At 41.3% G+C, this 19,562-nt stretch overlaps 1 protein-coding gene across 2 annotated transcripts in view; it reads right to left on the bottom strand.

The window, feature by feature from the left end:
- plxna4 (plexin A4) overlaps positions 1-19,562 on the bottom strand; it is a 238,656-nt gene that overhangs the window by 74,503 nt on the left and 144,591 nt on the right. For both annotated transcript variants that reach the window (XM_084345362.1, XM_084345361.1), the window contains exon 5: positions 12,744-12,844. In XM_084345362.1, the coding sequence (XP_084201488.1) occupies positions 12,744-12,844 (101 nt within the window). The remainder of the gene's footprint in view (positions 1-12,743; positions 12,845-19,562) is intronic.

Raw genomic sequence — 19,562 nt, 5'->3', positions numbered from 1 at the left:
GGCTTGATCCCTTGTGGCTGAAACTAGTCGAGTATCAGTGGGGCACAGGTTGCAGGGCTCAGGGGAGCGAAGAGAGAGAATCTACTAAAGAGAAGGTGCAGATGTATCTTGCCATGTGAGACTTCAGGTGTAATGCATATCTAATGTGAGGCATGGAGAAGGTCAAGCAGTCTGGGAAATGAAAGCTATTAAATTCTCACAAAGCTGAAGTCCAGCCAGCTTTAGCTCTATCAAATGCTCATGTCACTGGAGGAAACAAACAACTTAAACATACAGTACAATCATACTAATATACAGTATACACGAATATAGACACAAACTCCCCTGCACTGAAATTACAGGGTGTTTTTTGTACACTACATAACTGGGGTTCTGCATTTACGGCGCTGTTTGTGCTAAATCAATGCACAACAAATAGGTATTCTGTAGGCCGACTGAAACTCAATTACCATAGTACCTATGCATCATCGACACTATATGGAATCCTATACATACTAATACCCTCAGGCTGTATAAGGTACTGTGTCACAGAGATTCAGTCTCATCACACACATCTACATTCAGCTTGGCTACATCCTCTCACTCTTACATATGACTGCAGACACACATAAACACACACACACACAACAGTCGGTGTGCCTCCTTGTGCTATCATTAAGAGTGGTGGTCCACAGAGCAGAAATCCGCATGGAGGGGCCTGTGGGAGAGTCATTACCTGGCCCACTGGCCATGACCCTGTTACTCCCGTTTGTGGACACACACACACACACACACACACACACACAGACACGCAAGCTCATACCCAAAGACATAGAAATTGCAAAGTGGCTGCCCCCCAAGTCCTGAAAATCTCCGAGCCATCCCTTTTACGTACTACCAATGCAAGCGCACCGGCTGAGCGGAAAATTACACAGTAACACTGCTGCTAAGAGTTTGCACAGGTAGCCATATGGGATAAAACGATCTCTTAAAAAATATATGGATGAAAAGCAGAGCGAGGCTGAACTGACATTGTCGATCAGTGTTCCAAAAACACACATTTTAATAAAACGAGGGGCTATTAGCACTTATTATTTTCAACAACCTCCATAAATCCTACATTTCAGAAAAGATGGTGATCAGCAGCATCAATGTGGCCCTGCAGGCAAACAAGAAGCAGCTGTTCCTCTCTGCTGTGACTTTTGGTGTCTCACACTCCACCACGCAATTTTAGTAGCTGTCAAAAGCCACGCCACCAACTTCTTTCATCTCTCTTTCTTTCTCTGACGCAACACACACAACAAACAAACAGTCCCCTGGCAGAGCTATCTACTGGTGCTGGTCTATTAGTGTGGCAGGCTTATTAGGCTGTTTATCTAGCATGTATGATGCCACTGCTGCCCCCGAAGATACCATTAGGCCAGGTTCTCTATATTAAACATCTTTATCTGACTGGCTCAGACATGTAGTGGTGTGTCTGTGAGAGGGGCAGGAAGGTTAAAGAGTGTGTCAACAAAGCAGATGCCATTTACAAAATTAGCTTTCATAAATTATTTAACTGAATTATTGAATCATTTTGTTTTATGAAATTATTTTTTATAAAAACAAATTAGACAATTAACGAGCACTTTAGTGTCACAAAAGAGGGTGAAAGGGGCACTGTCATTAGCTAAATGATTCTTTTTAATCATCCAGTTAACTAAGTCATTGCTAAATGTTCATGGGAGATTTGATATTCCTCTTTCTTTGTATTTAGAGATGACAAAAGTGAAATAACGTGATAGCTTAGCTCGGATAAGACTGACAAAGGATGTAAAAGCTAATATTGAAATGTTTCCAAACAGCTCATATATCACTGTCCCATTTATTACGACATCAACAAACAATCTGACCTGACATTCATAAAATAAAAGCCCAGACACTGACAAGGAACAACAATGCAGTATCACTGCACTGCATCTGCAGTGTTATCCCATGGTATTTGTGAATTGAAGTGCCCTGTCTGATGATGTTTTCATAACTACCCCTCGGGGTGATACTGCAGAGCGCTGGAGGGCTGCTTTTCAATGGTCTCAATAGTGCACTTGACTTTTATCTTCCATATATTGTGTTATGATCCAGCATGTGTGCAGCTGTACAAGTCGGCATATGATACTATTGATCCGGGCAGTCAATATCCAGCCTGTGGAGTCAAGGTGTTTTTATTCACAGCCACAAGGCAGTTTGTAACACATTGAAACTATGCTTATCATTTTCTATAGCAGAGAAAAAGGCAATTAGAGGTCTCTGAACTGTACGTGTATACAGTATATAAGGCTTGATACAGATCCTATATTTATTGTCTTACCTCATTGGTTGTATGTGTCTAACACGCAACTATAAAAACAACAGAATACATTTCTGACTACCTGCATTAGCACAGATGCCTATTCTAACTGAGAGGACATCAAAATAGACTCATATATTAGTGCTTGTGAAAAGCTTTTTATCAAAACACTATGGTTCCATTTTGTCCTACTCTTGGAGATTTCATTTCTAAAGACACACTGAAAACAACTTCTTTATATTCACAAATAAGTCACCCAGGGCAAGATAAATGTTGCTGATAGTGAAAAGACTGCAAGCTAATGTAAACAATACAATAAGTTTACATTCACAAAATGTTTTGCTACTGTTTATCGATCAAATGCAGTCTGAAAAGAAGTCTGAAGGATATAATAAAAACAATGCAATTTGGTTAAAAAAAAATGCCTGTCAACAAAAAAAAATGCCTGGTTGTTACAATAAACACTCAAAAGTGTCCAGCTTGTGAGTAAATCAATACATACAGATACATACTAATTACATTACATTGTCTTGGCAAGCATGAGTAATCTCCCTGCCAATAATATCTGATATTAATACAGAACAATCAGTCGGGATTATAGTAGGATTATATAACATTCTTACTAGACCACTTGCCATATCACCACCTGTGTGATGGGACATGTGATGTGAACTGCATGAGTACACTTCCTTAAGAGCTGCTCTCCATCAAAGTCAAGATGAACCATATGTGTGTGTGTGTGTATGTGTTGACCCTCGTATCCTCAACCAGAGTGCCTGCTCCTGGAGTTTAATTTATGCACTTGAAAGGAGGATTTCATGAGCCATGCGTCGGAGGAAGTTGAAATCAATCAGGGACAAGTCGATTCCTAGTTTAGACGGATTTATTCACACGTGTGGACAGAATCATAATGTAAACAGGATATAGGATATAGGATATTTTATCCTTGTATGTCCGTACATGAAATGTAATTATTTTCATTTTCAATTAATATGTAACTTAATTTCTAATTATTTGCATGATTAATGAATTAATTCTTTAGTCTATTAAATGTCAAAAAATTGTGAAAAATGCACATCACAATTTCCAAGAGCCCAAAGTGACTCATTCAAATTTCTTCTTTTGTTCAATAAAGAGTCCAAAGGAAGCAGCAATTCCTTAGATTTAGAAGACTTCAAAAGTGACATTAAAGCTTGAAAAATTACGGAAATTAATCGATTATCTAATATATTTTGAGAAACATTTTCTCTCATTTGACAAACTGATGAACTGACTAATCGTTGCGGCTTTAGTCGCATGTATGGTCAATGACTCACTGGCACAGACATGCATGGGGTAATCAGTCTAGACACTTTTGCAATAAGAAAAACCTGACGACACCAGCTGAAACTGCAAAACCTTACCCCCAAAAACCTAACTGTGGTTAAAGTTAACTGTGGTGAAGTTCAGGTCAGCATACAAAAAAAAAACCTTCCATCACTCACCACTCTTTCTTCTCTGTGAATTTATCCACCCTCTATTTCTTTTTTATCCCCTCTCATCATGTGGAAGACATCACCGTGTACCTTTACTTCCTTTGACTGTCAGCACATCTCTCATTCCTCCTCTCTGTCTCATGTCAGTCCCTGTGCCTTCATGCTCTGCCGGACAAAAGCAAGACACCTTCCCTACTGTGAGTGTGTGCATGTCCATTTTTAAGTGTCTGTGTTTCCCTGTGTGCGGTATGGTGACAATGGGTGACAGTGAGCAATGGTCCTGACTTAGAAGTGGGCATGCACTTGTTGTGTATGTGCTTGTGCATGTGTGTTGGTGCTAGCCAGATTGTTTTATGTGCGTGTGTGTGTGTGTCTTCGTACTATGATGGTGACAGTTGAGAGGGAACTGGGAGGTGCAGCGCTCCGTTCCGTCCTGATGCCCCTGTCACTTCTTGGCCTTGTTCCCTTCCCTCAACTTCCCTTAGCATCCAGCAAGAGGTGGAGGGTGGGGGTGTGGGGAGGGTGAAACCAGTCACCCATACTCAGGGGATGGCCATCCTCCCCTGGGCACAGACATCAGAGCAAGTGCCATGGATGCTAGGATCTCAAGATCAAAGAAACAACTTGGAATAAATTTAGCTTGGAGAGTTGACCAAGTCATTTCGAGCGCTATTTGATATTTGAAGTCCAGTTAATCTACTTGCTGATATGAGGCTGGCCAGCCCATTGTCATAGTTGCAACTAATTTTAAGTGGATTATGATGAGAAACCTTGACAATCTTATAGGTGAATATTCATTCAGGTCTGTTGGACCTGGAATTCGTTTGAGGTCTGCCATTTTTAAGGACTGTCTAATCTGTAATCTCAGATGAGATTCAAAGTGCAAAACTTCCAGAGTGGATACATATTTGAAGCCCACTACTAATATTACTCCTTATACTATTTACCACCACATCCCTTCATTTAGAATCTTTCAGTGGCAAGATATGCTGATAAAACACTGCAGTTTGTTAAGATACTGGCATTTGTGTTTTTGTCTTTTGTTGTCTTTGTATTCTTTGTCTGGTTCAATTTATTTCGGAGAACAAAATGAACATATTTTCTCAGTCTTCTAAAGTTTCTTCAAGTTTATTTATTATCTTCTCTATTCTTTTGCTTTCATTATCCGGTCTTTGTCAGTATCCTTGCATCTTGGCTCAGAAAGTCCACTAATTAAAGTGTTCTTCTACAAAGGCAACTTCGTCTTTTATCAAAACTTTTGTCTGCATCACAAAAAAATAAACTTTTTGGTTGTACAACAATGATTCTAAAAAGTATTGGGACGCTGAGTCAAAAACAAAACAAATGTGAACATTTTCTACAACAGTACAAAGATAATATATTACATGTTCCACCTCATCAACTGTATTGTTTTTTGTAAAAAAATATGCTTATTCTGAATTTGATGCCAGCAACACATTTCAACAAGTTGGGATGGGGCAACAAAAGACTGGGAAAGTTCTGGAATGCTTTAAAAACACCTGTTTGGATCATTCCACAGGTAAACAGGTTGATTGGTAACAGATGATTGGGTATGAAAGGGAAAGCCTGGAAAGGCTAAGTCCTTCACAGGCAACAGAAAAGAGGCAATTAGGCAATTAGCACACAAATTAGTATGTTTGGAGTATCTGCTTACTTACTTTTAGCTTGGCTTCTAATACAAGCTCAAAGCTAAGGTTTTTACTTAAAGGTGACAGCCTCATTTTAGATGTCACTCTGACGTTACGGTAAAAACTTTCTTTGATCTAAACAACTCTTTTCTCTGCCAACAATATGTTTCAAAGCCCTTTCGGCTATCTCCAGGGGAAGGCTAGTGGTCGACATAACCAAACACGAGTCCTTGGTAGCATGCTAATTGTGCTGCTGCAATTTAATTAGCATTAGTGTGGCATACCACAGTAATGAGCACACTGAGGTAACGGATGACTGTGACACAGCGACAGGTAGCGGCGGTGCAGAATTAATATGAGAGAGAGGAAGAGAGGGGAGAGAGAAAGAAAAAGCATTCAATGGATCTGCCAATTAGCTTTTCCCTCTGAAAAGGTTATTCGTTTGACAGCACCAAAGATGTCTTGGGAAAACAAAGGCTTTAGAAGACAAGAAGCTCTGCAGCATGACTTGCAAGTTTTATCAGCCATTTTGTGTGTTTACTTATGACTTCTTGAACTTTTTTGTATCATCCTAATGAGCATGTACGTGCGTGACAACTGTTTATCAAGACGTGATTACATGACTCCAGAATACAACTTCATAAAAACATTGAGACTTTCTGATCTGTTCATTTTGAGTGCTACTACAAAGGAAAATGTACAAACAGTTGTATGAGATTGTCTGGGACTCCCTTGTGTATTACAATCTACCTCCAGAAGTTTACTATTGATTGTACAGCAGACCTTCTCTAATGAACTAGGAGAAGGCATTTGCCTGTGGCCAGTGGCACAGATGACTTAACTGTCCCTGTTCCACTTCAGGACGGAGGGATCGATGTTTATGAGTGTTTGGAAAAAGAGAGGAGAGAAGAGTTAAAAGGAGTAGTAGAGTGATGCCGTTTATGGCCAAACATGCTTCTGAACACACAACATACTTGGATCTGACACATGCAGATCACGTGTCAGATCACACATATGCAAAAGTTAAAATGTATAATGGGGTGCAATGCACCAAACACACATTGACGGTGGTGATACATAAACAAATATATACAGACTGTGAGTGGATTCATGGAAGCAGATTCACAAATCTGTATTAACACACACATACACACAAAAATATAGCATGTGATAAGCCTGCTGGAGATGGAGTGTGATTTGAATGATAGCGAAGAGAGAACGACCGGAGGAGGAGTAAAATAAAATGAAAAAGTACGAAAAAAATGAGAAACAGAAAATGATTTCAGTGCTCTGGGAATATTACTCGTATCGCAGCCAAAAGCAGAGATTGAGATATGTCAAACCAATTATTAATGTGAAGATATTGCAACATTAGCACCACTTCTTCCAAACTGACACTGATATCACAGAGTAATGTGAGATATTCTCAACATCCATGCCAAATATGATGACATTCATTTTGACAATGCTACTTCTCCAAATATGGTTTCCAATCTGTCTGGCTGTCACACATGACAGGCACGTTGACAACCTAGTTAACCACTTACAAAACTGACAGCTGACAGACCGGCATTACGGGAGGTAACATATCCATAACGTAGCTGTAATACTTCTGGCATACCGGCTCGGTGCGTAATTCCCCCTGCCTTAGTTGGAGGGGTTGAAGTGTGGATGGAAACAGCACAGAAAAAGGAATATGTCATGTCAGACTAGTGTAAACAGGAAGACACATAAAAGGTTTTGCTGAACAGAACAACAAATATTAGAAAATTAATAAAGTTTTGTCAAAACAGAAAGAAAATGTAAAGGTCCCATGTTGTAGAAAGTGAGATTTCCTGTCTTTTTTAATTATAAAGCACCCTTTAAACAAGTCATCGGGACTTCCGTAAGTTTGTGATGTCACAACTATAAAGTCAATGCCCTCAGGGAAGCTCCCTGCACAGCCGTGGTTGCAAAAACACCGGCAGAGCTGAGTAGAAACAAGGTGAGCGATGCCCGCTCAGGCCTTTGAGAACTGACCAATCAGAGCAGAGTGGGCTTTTTGGGAGGGGGGACCTTAAAGAGAAAGGAGCTAAAGCGGAGCATTTAGACAGAGGGTGAATAGAGGTGTGTATAGTATAATGTGTTTTTGGGGGTAAGAAACAAATGATAGACAATATAAGTATGTATGTATTGGGTTTGCTACTGTACATAGGCTGCTTCTCACACACCCTCAGAGGTAATCTCCTGTAAGAGTCCTCTATGAGACTCTCCTCTGATTGACGGAGTGTGACATCCAATGACAGTGGTAAAAGAGTGGAAAGAAGGGGAATGATGAAAAGGGGGGCTGATATGAGTGAAGACTTTCCTTTCACCTGCCGAGCTAGACAGGCATTAGCATAAGTCGTGCATCTCAGCAGAGGAGAGCATGGGTGTGATGGGCCAAGACAGTTTGGTTGACAGGTGAAGCCTCGGGTCTGACACAAAGTTTTATATAGGGGGCACATAGGATACACAGCTGATAGGATAAAAAGGACCATATGTCTATAAATGAAGACATTTGCCTTTCCAAATGGTCAGTGTTTGTCAAGGACAATGACTGCAATCAGACACACACACGTGCACGCACACACACACACACACACACACACACACACACACACACACACACACACACACACACACACACACACACACACACACAGGTGCACTCCTGTTGATTTCCTCCCCTGTACTATTGATTGCCTTTCTCCTCTTCCCCTGGTGTTCTCTCTAACAGCTCCTCTCACCGATCTATAAAGTAAATAAAGGCAATGCTGATAGAGAGAGAGAGAGAGAGAGAGAAAGAGAGAGAGAGAGAGAGAAAGAGAGAGAGAGAGAGAGAGAGAGAGAGAGCGCTTGCTCGGCCCGGTGAGGTGATTTCAAGGTTGATTGGGAACAACAAACTATCTGGAAGAACACTTTGAAGATGAACCGCATGGTATCCTTTCCCTCAACACCCCTCCTTCCAGCACAAATAAGTGTGGGTGTGTGTGTGTGCGTGTGTGTTTGTGTGTGTATAATAAGAGGTCCTGGTATTTTGGCCTTTTTGCTATATGTTATTAAAGATACATGATATAAGCCTTTGGTCTGCAGTGTACTGGGCATGGTGTTCTTTGGAGAAATATCTGTATCCTTGGCCAGTCCAGGAAGAGCATTTCACAAGATAGCATGGCATTGAATATGAAGACAAAAAAAACAAAAAAACTATACTCTATTATAATTCACATCACATCCCCCTGCTGTCCCTTTTCTCCACAGCACTTCATACTGACCCTGTGGGCATCAAAATGCTGCCATTCACATGTGGATGCTCAGTCATTTGTTTTCCCTTTGGCTACATTCTGTAATGTCATGTTAATCTATTCAAGCTATGACTGAGCAGGACTCCTGGCCAATCACAGAACTGGAGGCAAACATGAGAGAATTGTCAGTAGTGTTTTTTAACCATTGCTGTTGTGAAATACACATTTTATGAATGCACTCGGCATACAAGTGGATAGGAGAGCAGTGAAAGCTGTACAAGTCTGTTATTTTACTGTTTTTCAATGACTCCCCCAATTAAAAAGCTCTGATGTCCATAAAATAAGAGTACAGACTTTAATGTCCAGCCACCCAGTAGATGAGCAGTAAGTTATTAACACAACTGTGATACCCTATCATGTTCAACAACTACCTTTCCACCCCTGTATCTATACATCTATCTCAAGTGTAGTCATTTTTAACTCGGAGCTACATAAATAACATGTTATTCTACTAAGATACTCAAATGGAGGTGAAAGAAGAATGAAAGACATAGAATACATATTGCTATCCTCTGAATATCAAGTAGTTCAGCTCTGACTGGATATGTGTGTGTGTTTGTGTGACTGTGTGTGCCAGAGCTACTCACCAAGGATACACTTAAATGCGTAGTTAATTCAGCCACACATTCTACCTTACAAGATAGCACTTCCTTTTTTCCTTCAACGGCTCATTTAAACTATATACAGCAACACCTATTGCCTATTTCTTCTTAGGGGGTAGGAGAATGACCAGAGAGACCAAAGTGTTTGACGCTTGAAGTCCGGTGATTCCAGAGACTGCAAATATGATAAAAATAGAGGTTGACGACAAAAATACTGTCTGAAAAATAATCTGAAAATTGATACTGAATGTTTCCTCTGTATTGTACACTGGCCATGTGTCTGTGCAGACTTTTTTCTCTTGTGTATGTATATTTGCAGGACCTGCTGGGATGTACTCTCAGGTTGTGAATCAGGCCCATTAATGGTCCTATACCACTACTGACCTCATGTGACACTTCATTAAATAAAGGAGGCGTCGGAAGGGAGTTGAGAGATACATACACAGTTTATTTAGGAACCATCAAAAGATAAATTGCAGGGCTGTGTCATCTCAGTGTGTGCTTTTATGTGTACGGACAGCCAATTATTTTATAATCATCCTGAAGGGGCCAAGCCGAACTGACCTGTAGGGAAAAGGTGACATATTTATGCAGAGTACTCTACTGACTGTGTGTGCAGGATTTATGCACCTATATATGTGCACATATATTTGCATGTGTGTGGCTTGCACAGCCAGCGCACATCCTGTATAGCATCCACTAATTAGCCATGCTATCCCACTAGTCCAAATTTGTGAAAGACAGGAAGAAAATAGGGAGTAAGAGAGAAGCATACCTAAAGTTTGATTTTATTTCACTACAAAAGTGATATTTTTTTGACACATTATCCTAACACAATATACTGGGTGTCGCTTAATTACCCTCTATTATTTGAAGCAACAGGCCAACAAGGTTTGCTTTAAACTGACAACTACAATGTGGCAAGAGTACTTGTAGTAAGTGACGACAGAGTCAATGTGAATTCCAGGTGAAGCCTTCATTCGGTTACTTAGCCTGAAATGTAAACTTTACATGAAGTTCACCTTACTTAACAAGGCTAACACAATAAATATCTCAGGTAGCAAATATTAACAGTGGTTGATATAACAGAGAATGACACAGAGCAGTCAAACAGGAGTGATTATAGCACAGTCCTGCCCTGTGGTAGAGGTGGCGCTCAGGGGAGCTTCAGTTACACCAAGACCCTGTTAAGAATTCACAAGATGGGGGATGGAGAGCGGTGAAGAGGAGGGACTTTGGGAAAGGTAAAACTCTGATCAATCAGTCATACTCAGCTGTGTGTGTGTGTGTGTGTGTGTGTGTGTGTGTGTGTGTGTGTGTGTGTTTTCATGTGCGTTTGTGTGTCTGTGCGTCACAAGGCTGAAAGTAAGGCAAAAATGTGTGTCCAACTGACAGCCGGTGTGTGTGTGCTCACAACTCACAACCTCACACACACAAAACACACCTGTAATCTCCCTTTCTGTCCTTGTAATGGCCAAAGGCCTAGACACCTGAGATCGACTAAAGTGGCATTTTGCTTATTTTCTCTCCCACTCTCTGGCCTCTATTCTCGTTTTGGCGACTTGACACTAATTCTCCAGCACGAAAGGTGTGTGTGTGTGGGTGTGTTTGTGTGTGTATGACTGCCCTTGTGTGTATGTGACTGAAGAGAGGCGTGAGCTGAGGTGAGCTGATTCTATCAGGCTAAGTGTGACAGGCCAATCTGTGGCCACCCATTTGCTCTGACCGGGAGGATGTCCAGGGTGTTAATAGCTTTGTACACATTGTACACACACACACACACACACACACACACACACACACACACACACACACACACACAGAAACAAACACACAAAGTAAAGAACACACACTCACATGCAGACCATATTCACATACAGTCACACACACTTAAGATTTTATTTAAATTGCAAGTACTGGTAAACAGTTGCAAGATGGCTGCTCACTGGGGGCCTTTAATTTGTTGTTTATATTGATCCAACTCCTCTATCTTTGGATAAATTATCTTTAAATTATCTGCTAGAATACACCAAATGGTTGATCAATGTTTGGTTAAGTGTGGAGTGTTTAGAGAGGGAGTTCAATACAAGAAATTGTGATAAACATGAAACTCTAGACTGATGCATTACACATACGTGCGTTTGTGTGTGTGTGTGTGTGTGTGTGTCTTTGCCTCTAAGCTCTGGTATGTGACCCATAACCCATCAGAGTGTGTCCTCTGTCTGCTAATGCACTTTTTACCCTGGAGACCTCAAACACATTCATCCTCTATTTCTCCTTCCTTCAATGCTGCACACAAACTTGCTCTTTTTCCAGATCTCTGTCAATTTATCACATTTCACTCCTTTCACATCTCTTCTCCCTTAAAAGTTTGTGTCCAGGTTTGTGTCCAGTCTTTGTCAGAATTTACTCCTCCATTATCTTCTAGTCTGCTTCCCCACTGCTCCCTCTTGTCATCTCGCCATTCATTTTCTCAATCTTTCGGTCCATCTTCCCTCCTTTCTAGTTTTTGTGTTATTTCACTCACACTCGCACCTCTTCTCTGCCCTCGCCATGTCCTCTCATACCAGCAGGGATAAAGGTCCTAAATGTTCTCAGTCACGCACACACACATACACGCACCCTGTACCCAAGGGCTAGCACCAACACAAGACACCAATTTTCAGTTTACAGTGGAGTGGGAAATCTCCCTGCCCCCTGGCAAGCACTATCTTCTACTCCAATCTTGAGGAACGAGGGTTTGACAGCAGCTGGGGTGTGTGTGAATTTGTGTGCATCTGTGTGTGTGCGTGAGAAAAAGTATATGACACATACAGACAAGCTTAAAGGAGAAGCAAAAGAAATAGAATTGTGGTCAATGAGATACTCTCAGATATATCTCAACAGTTTCCAGTCCAGTAACAATAACATAAGCTATCTCTCTCTTCATGTCACCTCCTGAAGTCTGGAGCAGTGCCCATCAGAGGCCTGGCCATGCCCGCCAGTGTCTGTGCTCTCACCAGGCTCTGGTTTCAGGACTGGTAAACAATGCCAGTGGTTAGGTTTGGTAATGGATCCAAGGGGGACGCTGGCACAAGGCCGAACCCCAGGAAAGCAATCTGAGAGTTGGCCTGGGTTGGCGAGAGGAGTCCCTGAATGCTCAAGGGCTGCAAGGGATGGATTACTGGGCATTGGCCCAGGCGTCGTGGAGGTAGGGGAGGCTAACAACCTGAACACTACACCCATCCACCCTAACACTGTCTGGTTCGTACGTTTGGAGCTTGGGGAATGAATTGGACAGAAATGAGAAAATATAATGTTTGTAAGCCTGAAAAACCAAATAGAAACAGGGAATGTCGATGTGTTTGTATAGGTCTGTGCACATGTATGACAGTAAAAGTAGCACTTACGTGTTGTGCAGGACACACCAGCCACAGTGGGGATCTCCTGAACCGAGACAGTCACTGCAGGTTGAATACTGACCACAGGCCTCCACTGGCACCCGAGACAGCTGCAGAGAAACACAGAACAAGGATTAAGTATGGCAGAGAGATAGGCAAAACTATTACAAGGGAACATTACAAGAGAAAGAAAGAAACACAAGAGAGATTTGATGTGTCAAAGAATTCAAGAACTGCACTGTTTGGGTACTGTATGTCATGGGAAGAATTTGAATGTGATGGAGAACGTATCTGCAAGCTTGGTTCAAGATGTGTGTGTGTGTGTGTGTGTGTGTGTTCCCAGAGAGAGAGAGAGTGACAGTGAAATTGAATCTATCATAATAATTTAATGGATAAGGGGCATCAAAATACAATTTTGAGTTATTTCCCAACTTACAAAAATTCTCTTCAGGCTAGACAAGCATAATGAATTTCTATTCCTTTTGCGCCACTGATGGCTTACAGGTAACACGAAACCTCAAAAATAGTGAGAGTGAAGCTGTACAGGGAGTATGACTCATTGAATAACAGTCAGTTTTCATGGTCAAAGGTGTTGCATCTAATCTACTAGAAATGTAGCAGAGTACTTCAGACAACCTCTACAGAATAGGACAGAACAGGAATAGAACTTGTTGCCATCAGGTACTATAGAGGGTATGTGTGGGTAGAGAGGTGAACAGTGATATTTGCAATCTTTAGTCAAAACAGAACATAACTTGTTGCTGAATTACTGTTTGCATCCTGAATGACTGAGACAAAACCAGAATATTACAATTAATTAAAATAGCTGTAAATCGTCTTTATTAGACTATATCAGAGCTTATATATTTTGTGAGAAAACAAATCTAAAAATCTAGCCAACACGCAACACAATAAAGCACTGTGTCAAGCAGTATTCAGAGTCAAAACAGGCAAGCAAACAAACCTAACTCATGTGTAAAGTGATAATGCGAAGCATTTTGTATCAGCACTGATTTTCATTAAAATGTAACTGCTTGACAGCTTCCATCTTCCTCCACTGGCTCCATATGGGAAACTTGGCCACTTGGGAGAGCAGTCCATCCATTATGATATATAGCCCTGCCAATTCAAACTGGCATTGACTGGCACTGATTGGCATGGGCCTTGAGTGACCGAGCGCAAGGGGCAAAGCTGAAGTAGATCTCAGCCGTCCCCCTCCTCTCGTCACCATGGTAACAGCATGGTGCAATAATAGGTGATGCTGGCACTTTTGATTAATGAGCCGTCATTGGTGGATGACCGCTGTCACTCCCGCTGCTCACCGATGACAGCCGGGAAACAGAGACGACATCATCAGTGTGGGACAGATATTGGGTTATGATGAGGGTAAAGCTCTGTGGGTGTGTTTGTTTGTGTGTGTGTGCATGCACACTAACTGGAAATCCAGTCCTGAAATATGAGTTTTAGATGCAGGGAATTAACTCTTTTTACTTTCTCTGCCACGTTCCCTGGCATGTGTTTTTTAATACTTTATTGCAATATTCCTTCATCATCTGCCAGATAGTTGTTTAAAAATCTTGTGCTTGATTGAAATATTATTATTTATTATTCAATTATTTACTATCATTTGGGCACATCTTATTCTATATACTTATTATAGGTTTTTTCAAGTCCACAACTTGTTGCATTGCTGATAGCCATGATTTTAGTTTTGTTGGATTTGGCTGTTTCTAGTTTCAGAGGTTCTTTTAAGTCAAATATATATTTAAGGATTTTTTTCCCCTAACCTCTTCCCAAAATGGTATCAAAGTTGGACACATAAAAAATGTATGTGTGTATAATTTGCTACTTTTCCCCCACATCCTGTCCAGCAACTAGTTCCTGCTAAGGGATAATGTTTCGCCTACTTATACGGCTTAGTAAAACATCTCATGTTCACTTTCCCTGCAAGTTCTCTCCAGTATTTTGACTGTGATGACATAATGTTTCAATTTAGGGAATATTTCCAATCCTCTGCTCATATGTTAACGTCATTCTTTTTTTTTTTTACATTTCACCCTTACTTTATTATCTACAATGGTGAGCTTGGCATGTTAAACAATTTTTTTCTCATGATACTTGAGAAAAAGAATTCTCTTTGAATCAAGATCTTAGAATACAACCTACACAGAAAGAAACCTGTAGGTTACATTACACAGTCACAGTTTAAGATAATAATATGTACTGTACAATTCAGATAAGAATTTGGAAGCTGATTAACACACATCTATTCATTCCCTTTAACCACACAGTTCATTCTCATAGAATTGGCCAAAGCCCTGCAAAAATACAAACTTTGGAGTATAACGAAGTACAGAAATATACATATACAGCTGTAATCCTGAGGTCGAAATATGCAATGAACATCAGTGCAGCTTGCTGGGGATTTGAATTTAGTGCCTCGTTTAAAGACACTATGGCAGTGATGATGGGCACTGATGTAATCTAGGCAATTTTCAAATCACTTCACTGCTTCAGTGCACCAGTGGGTGCTGAGGATCAAATTCTTTTGGATACTAGTCTCTTCATACCCCCAGATATAAGTGATGCAATTATACATGTCTCCGCAGCACATTTTACTGACTAAATTCAACATTGGAGGGTATGAAAAGCCATAATTAAACCGTCCAATGTAGGGCATGGCTGAATGTAACAAGAGATCAGAAACGCCTATGCGTAGTGGTATCTCTAAAGCGCAGCCTGGCACTGACGGCGGTTCTCTCTGTCGGACGCAAAGACTATCACACAGCACAACTCTGCCAGCATCTCATGCTCTGTCTCTCTCTTTCAAATAAAAACACACCAAGTCAAATCTTACAATTTTGCTCACAGTCATAGTGAAGTCATATTTCAACATGTTTGCTCACACAGATGCACCACAAACATACTTTCAACTGGAGTCAGACACTGACACACTGGCACGATTGACATACTCCAAAAACACACTACTACATCACTCTCTCTCTTGCTTTCTACATTTATGTCTCTTCTGTGTATCTCTCCAAATACTATAAATAGCGGCAGACGTGCACACACACTGACACAGATTCACACACAGCTTAATGAATTCAGAGGGGGCGTATCTCCTTGTCAAAGTCAAGAGGAATCCGGCATGCTATTACAGATATAAAACAATGCAAGTGTATCTTTGTGTGTTAACTGTGTGTGTGTGTGTGTGTGTGTGTGTGTGTGTGTGTGTGTGCTCTGGGGAGAATAAAAAAATCAGCTGGTATGTTTTGCCCTCCCTACTGTGTAGAGCTGCATTTGCATTAGGTAGATAAACGGAATGAGTTTAAGATGGAATCAGAGAGATAGTGGCGCAAGTGTGTGTGCACATGATCAAACTCAACACTGATCCTTATTGCATCTCACATGATAGATTCCCTCCCTTCCTGTCACTCTCCACCAATCCTGCTCCTCCTCCTAAAATCTACCACTGCCTCGGCCCACTGCCAGCTAAATAACCTCTTAGTCAATGAAGAGAAAGGCCATTGTGTTAGCCTATGGAAGGATTTCAGCTGCCAAAGCCTTATCATGAGAGTGTATGAAACCACAATCTCCCCGTGTGTGTGTGTGTGTGTGTGTGTTTATGTAATCTACGTAGCTATGTCACCGCATCGAGTGGTTTGTCACCTCGTGATCTGCCATAAAAGCTAAGCACCCAGACAGAACTGTAGCAAACAATGCCACCATATCTGAACGCTTTATAATTTAACACTTCATCGGCAGCAGATAGGCCGATACGCACGTGTGTGTACTCTCATGTACACACACATACAAAAACACACAGGGATTTAGACTTTGCAGAATGGAAGGGACCTCCTGATGCCTATCGAGGCCTCAGATGCCTGCATCCGGGGAAATGGTTTTCTCAACAGATAAAAACACACACACACACAAAAAGACAAACACACACCACATTCAGGGCCCAGCAGAAGCAATGGGTGCCAATGCGGATCCTCTGTTCCAGAGCACGGATCCTGATATCATTCATTCTCCCTCTGTCTGTCTCTCTCTCTGTGTCACTCAGACGCTCTGAGGTGTGTAAGATCATACATTCATCATCTCTCCAGTGCCTCCATTCTCTATCTGGCACACACACTCACACTCGAACAGGCAACACTTTTGTCCCCTCTTTTATAAAAAAAAAATTGAGGGATTTGGTGGCTAAACGACCCAATGCACCCCTTGTCTCTCTCATCTCGATATCACATTCATTTCATGCAATCTTCTTCGTGGGCTTTGCCAGAGGGGCAACCATTACGGCTCACTGTCTCTTCACTATGGCTGCGCTATCATATCAGCAGGGATAAATACAAAGGATGGGGTGCATGGCATTTATAATTCCCTCCTGTTTCAGGTGAGAAAATGACAGCCATTACACCCCACACTCTCCCGCCTTTCACAATAGGAAGAGATGGAAGCGGCTGAATATAATCCTGCTTTTAAAAAGAGGCCAAGATCACAGATGTACGTGATGTCTTAATATGTCGGGAGAGAGGCGGAGATGTATTAGATTATTTGATCATTTACTGTGGTGGCACAATGGCATCAAATTAAATATGCAGCATATATACAGTAAGAGCGTGTGTCTAAGGTCTAAGGGAGAGACGGAGGAAGAGTCTACGCTTTGAGCGTATTCAGAATTTCCACTTCAAGATCTTCATCATTTCACTGAGGAGATGATAAAGCTCGACTTTGTTTTTCTTTCCTCTCTCCTTCTTTTCACTCCGTCACCCCTCCTCCTTACATAATGCCAGGGGCCTTCGAGTCAACCTGCAGTGGGAAAGTGATCATTTAATAAATCTGCAGAGACTTTTATTATTAACTAATTCTTCTGCCTCATCTCTGTTCTTCTCTTTATCCTACTCTTTTCCTGCCCCCTCCACTTGTAATTAAACAGGGATTTCACCTGCAGCCAAACTCCACCACTCCAAATGAACAGAGAGAGGGAAATTAAAGTGATAGTCCAATCCTGCCTTAGAGCCTGTAGGGCACACTGAACTTCTCTTATCTTTTCTCTTCTTCCCCCAGGCTAGCTTCGTCTTTTTCTCCTTCCCTGGTGCGAGTTTGTTCATTAGTTTGGCACAATGCTGCCAGTGCACCATGACTACTGGCAGGAGAGCAGGAATGAATAAGAAATGATTTGGTGAAATGTACTGCATGTAATGCCATGTTATTTGGTAATTTTTAATAACACATTGTAAGTTAGCAATGTTAGACGCCCCAGTTGTATATTTCGTATATTTTGGTGCACTGCATAAATCTGTTTGAGAGGGAGAGCTCTCTTCTTTGTGAGGATCTCAATTAAATATCCTCGAGTTATGCAGATGCAAGCAAATCAGCAGAAAACATTAAACCTGATTACTGTAAGTGAAAAAATTATTCACACTCGTGACAATGGAAAGGAATGATAATTCCTGACCTGCTGTTATCACAACAGCATGTCTTGTAGAGCTGCAATGTTCAGTAGATTAAGACGATTAGTCTGTCAAAAGAAATTATAAACCAACTATTTTGAAAATAATGAATAAACATTTGCTAGTTCCAGCTTCGTAATGTAAGGATTGGCTGCTTTTCTTTGTCATTTATGATAGTAAATGAAGAGTCTTTGGGTTTTGGACATTTGGTTAAAAAAATGATGAGCATTTTTCACTAGTTTTGGACATTTAATAGACTAAATAATTAATCAATCAGGATCACAATATTGTTAAAATACTTGCAATTTATATCGTTCAGCCTTACTACTTATCACTTAATATCTATCTCTCTGACTCTGTCATTTATTCCTGGTACCTCTGCCTCTCTCTCTTTCTCGTCATATGTCCCACCCATCTCCTCTCAAGCTGGATGGAGGACAGATTGACGTGGGAGTCAAATGAAGCGAGGGACACATTGACGACCCACTGCCTCGTCACAGCTGACGCGCCACTCAATCCGTCAACCACCACCCGTTGGTATTATATCATAAACTCAGTTAACAGAGCAGGCCAGTGGCTGCAAGTGCAATATTGTTTTCATTTGACGTCCTCAGAGGTCAAATGAGAAAGCCATCCATTGCGCTGTCAGGATTGTCAGTGCATGACAAACGACTCGGATACAATCAATCATTTTCACTTATCTTTCCATTCCAACGAGGTTAGGCCCCCCGTACACTGACAAAAAAAAACAGTTAAACAAGCTTGAGGCAGTTTACTAATAACAGTTTACAGATAAGGATTTCCTGCAAGAGGTGTACACTGCTATATTTTTTACCATCTGTCATTGTTGCTTGGTCTATCTACAAAATAAGTAACCAAAAGCTGAACCATGCGAAGCTCAGCAATTCATACAGCACAACTTGCCCTAACATCATGCTAATGTTGCCCCATTACAGTGTCAGCCCTCAGTGGTAGAACCATGCTGAAGACATGATGGATGTCAAGGTAAAGTGCATTTAAGGTGTCGGGTGAGGTCAGACCCTTCGGTGCACAAACAGGATTTGCATTTAGTCTGCCATTTTTCCCATTGGCAGGTGCTAGAAGCTAGAAGCCACACACACATATGCACGCACACACTGCACGCACACACACTGCACGCACACACACACACGCACAGTGGCTAATTCTGCACAGGCTGCATCATCTTGCCCTGGGGCATAGCCTGGGTAAAAATAAGGCCTGTATCACGCAGATGGAGTGCACAGTTTGGACTGTTTCCAGCAGCCAAGACACTGACAAACGATGCAGATGATGACTCACAGGAATGACAAATTTTATTTATTATCTGTCTGCTATACATTATAATGGG

The sequence above is a fragment of the Pagrus pagrus genome (assembly GCF_965226575.1).
Source record: "Pagrus pagrus genome assembly, chromosome: 23".
NCBI classification, from domain to species: domain Eukaryota; kingdom Metazoa; phylum Chordata; class Actinopteri; order Spariformes; family Sparidae; genus Pagrus; species Pagrus pagrus.
The sequence above is the reverse complement of the archived record's forward strand: the minus strand, read 5'-3'. Positions and strand labels throughout refer to the sequence as shown.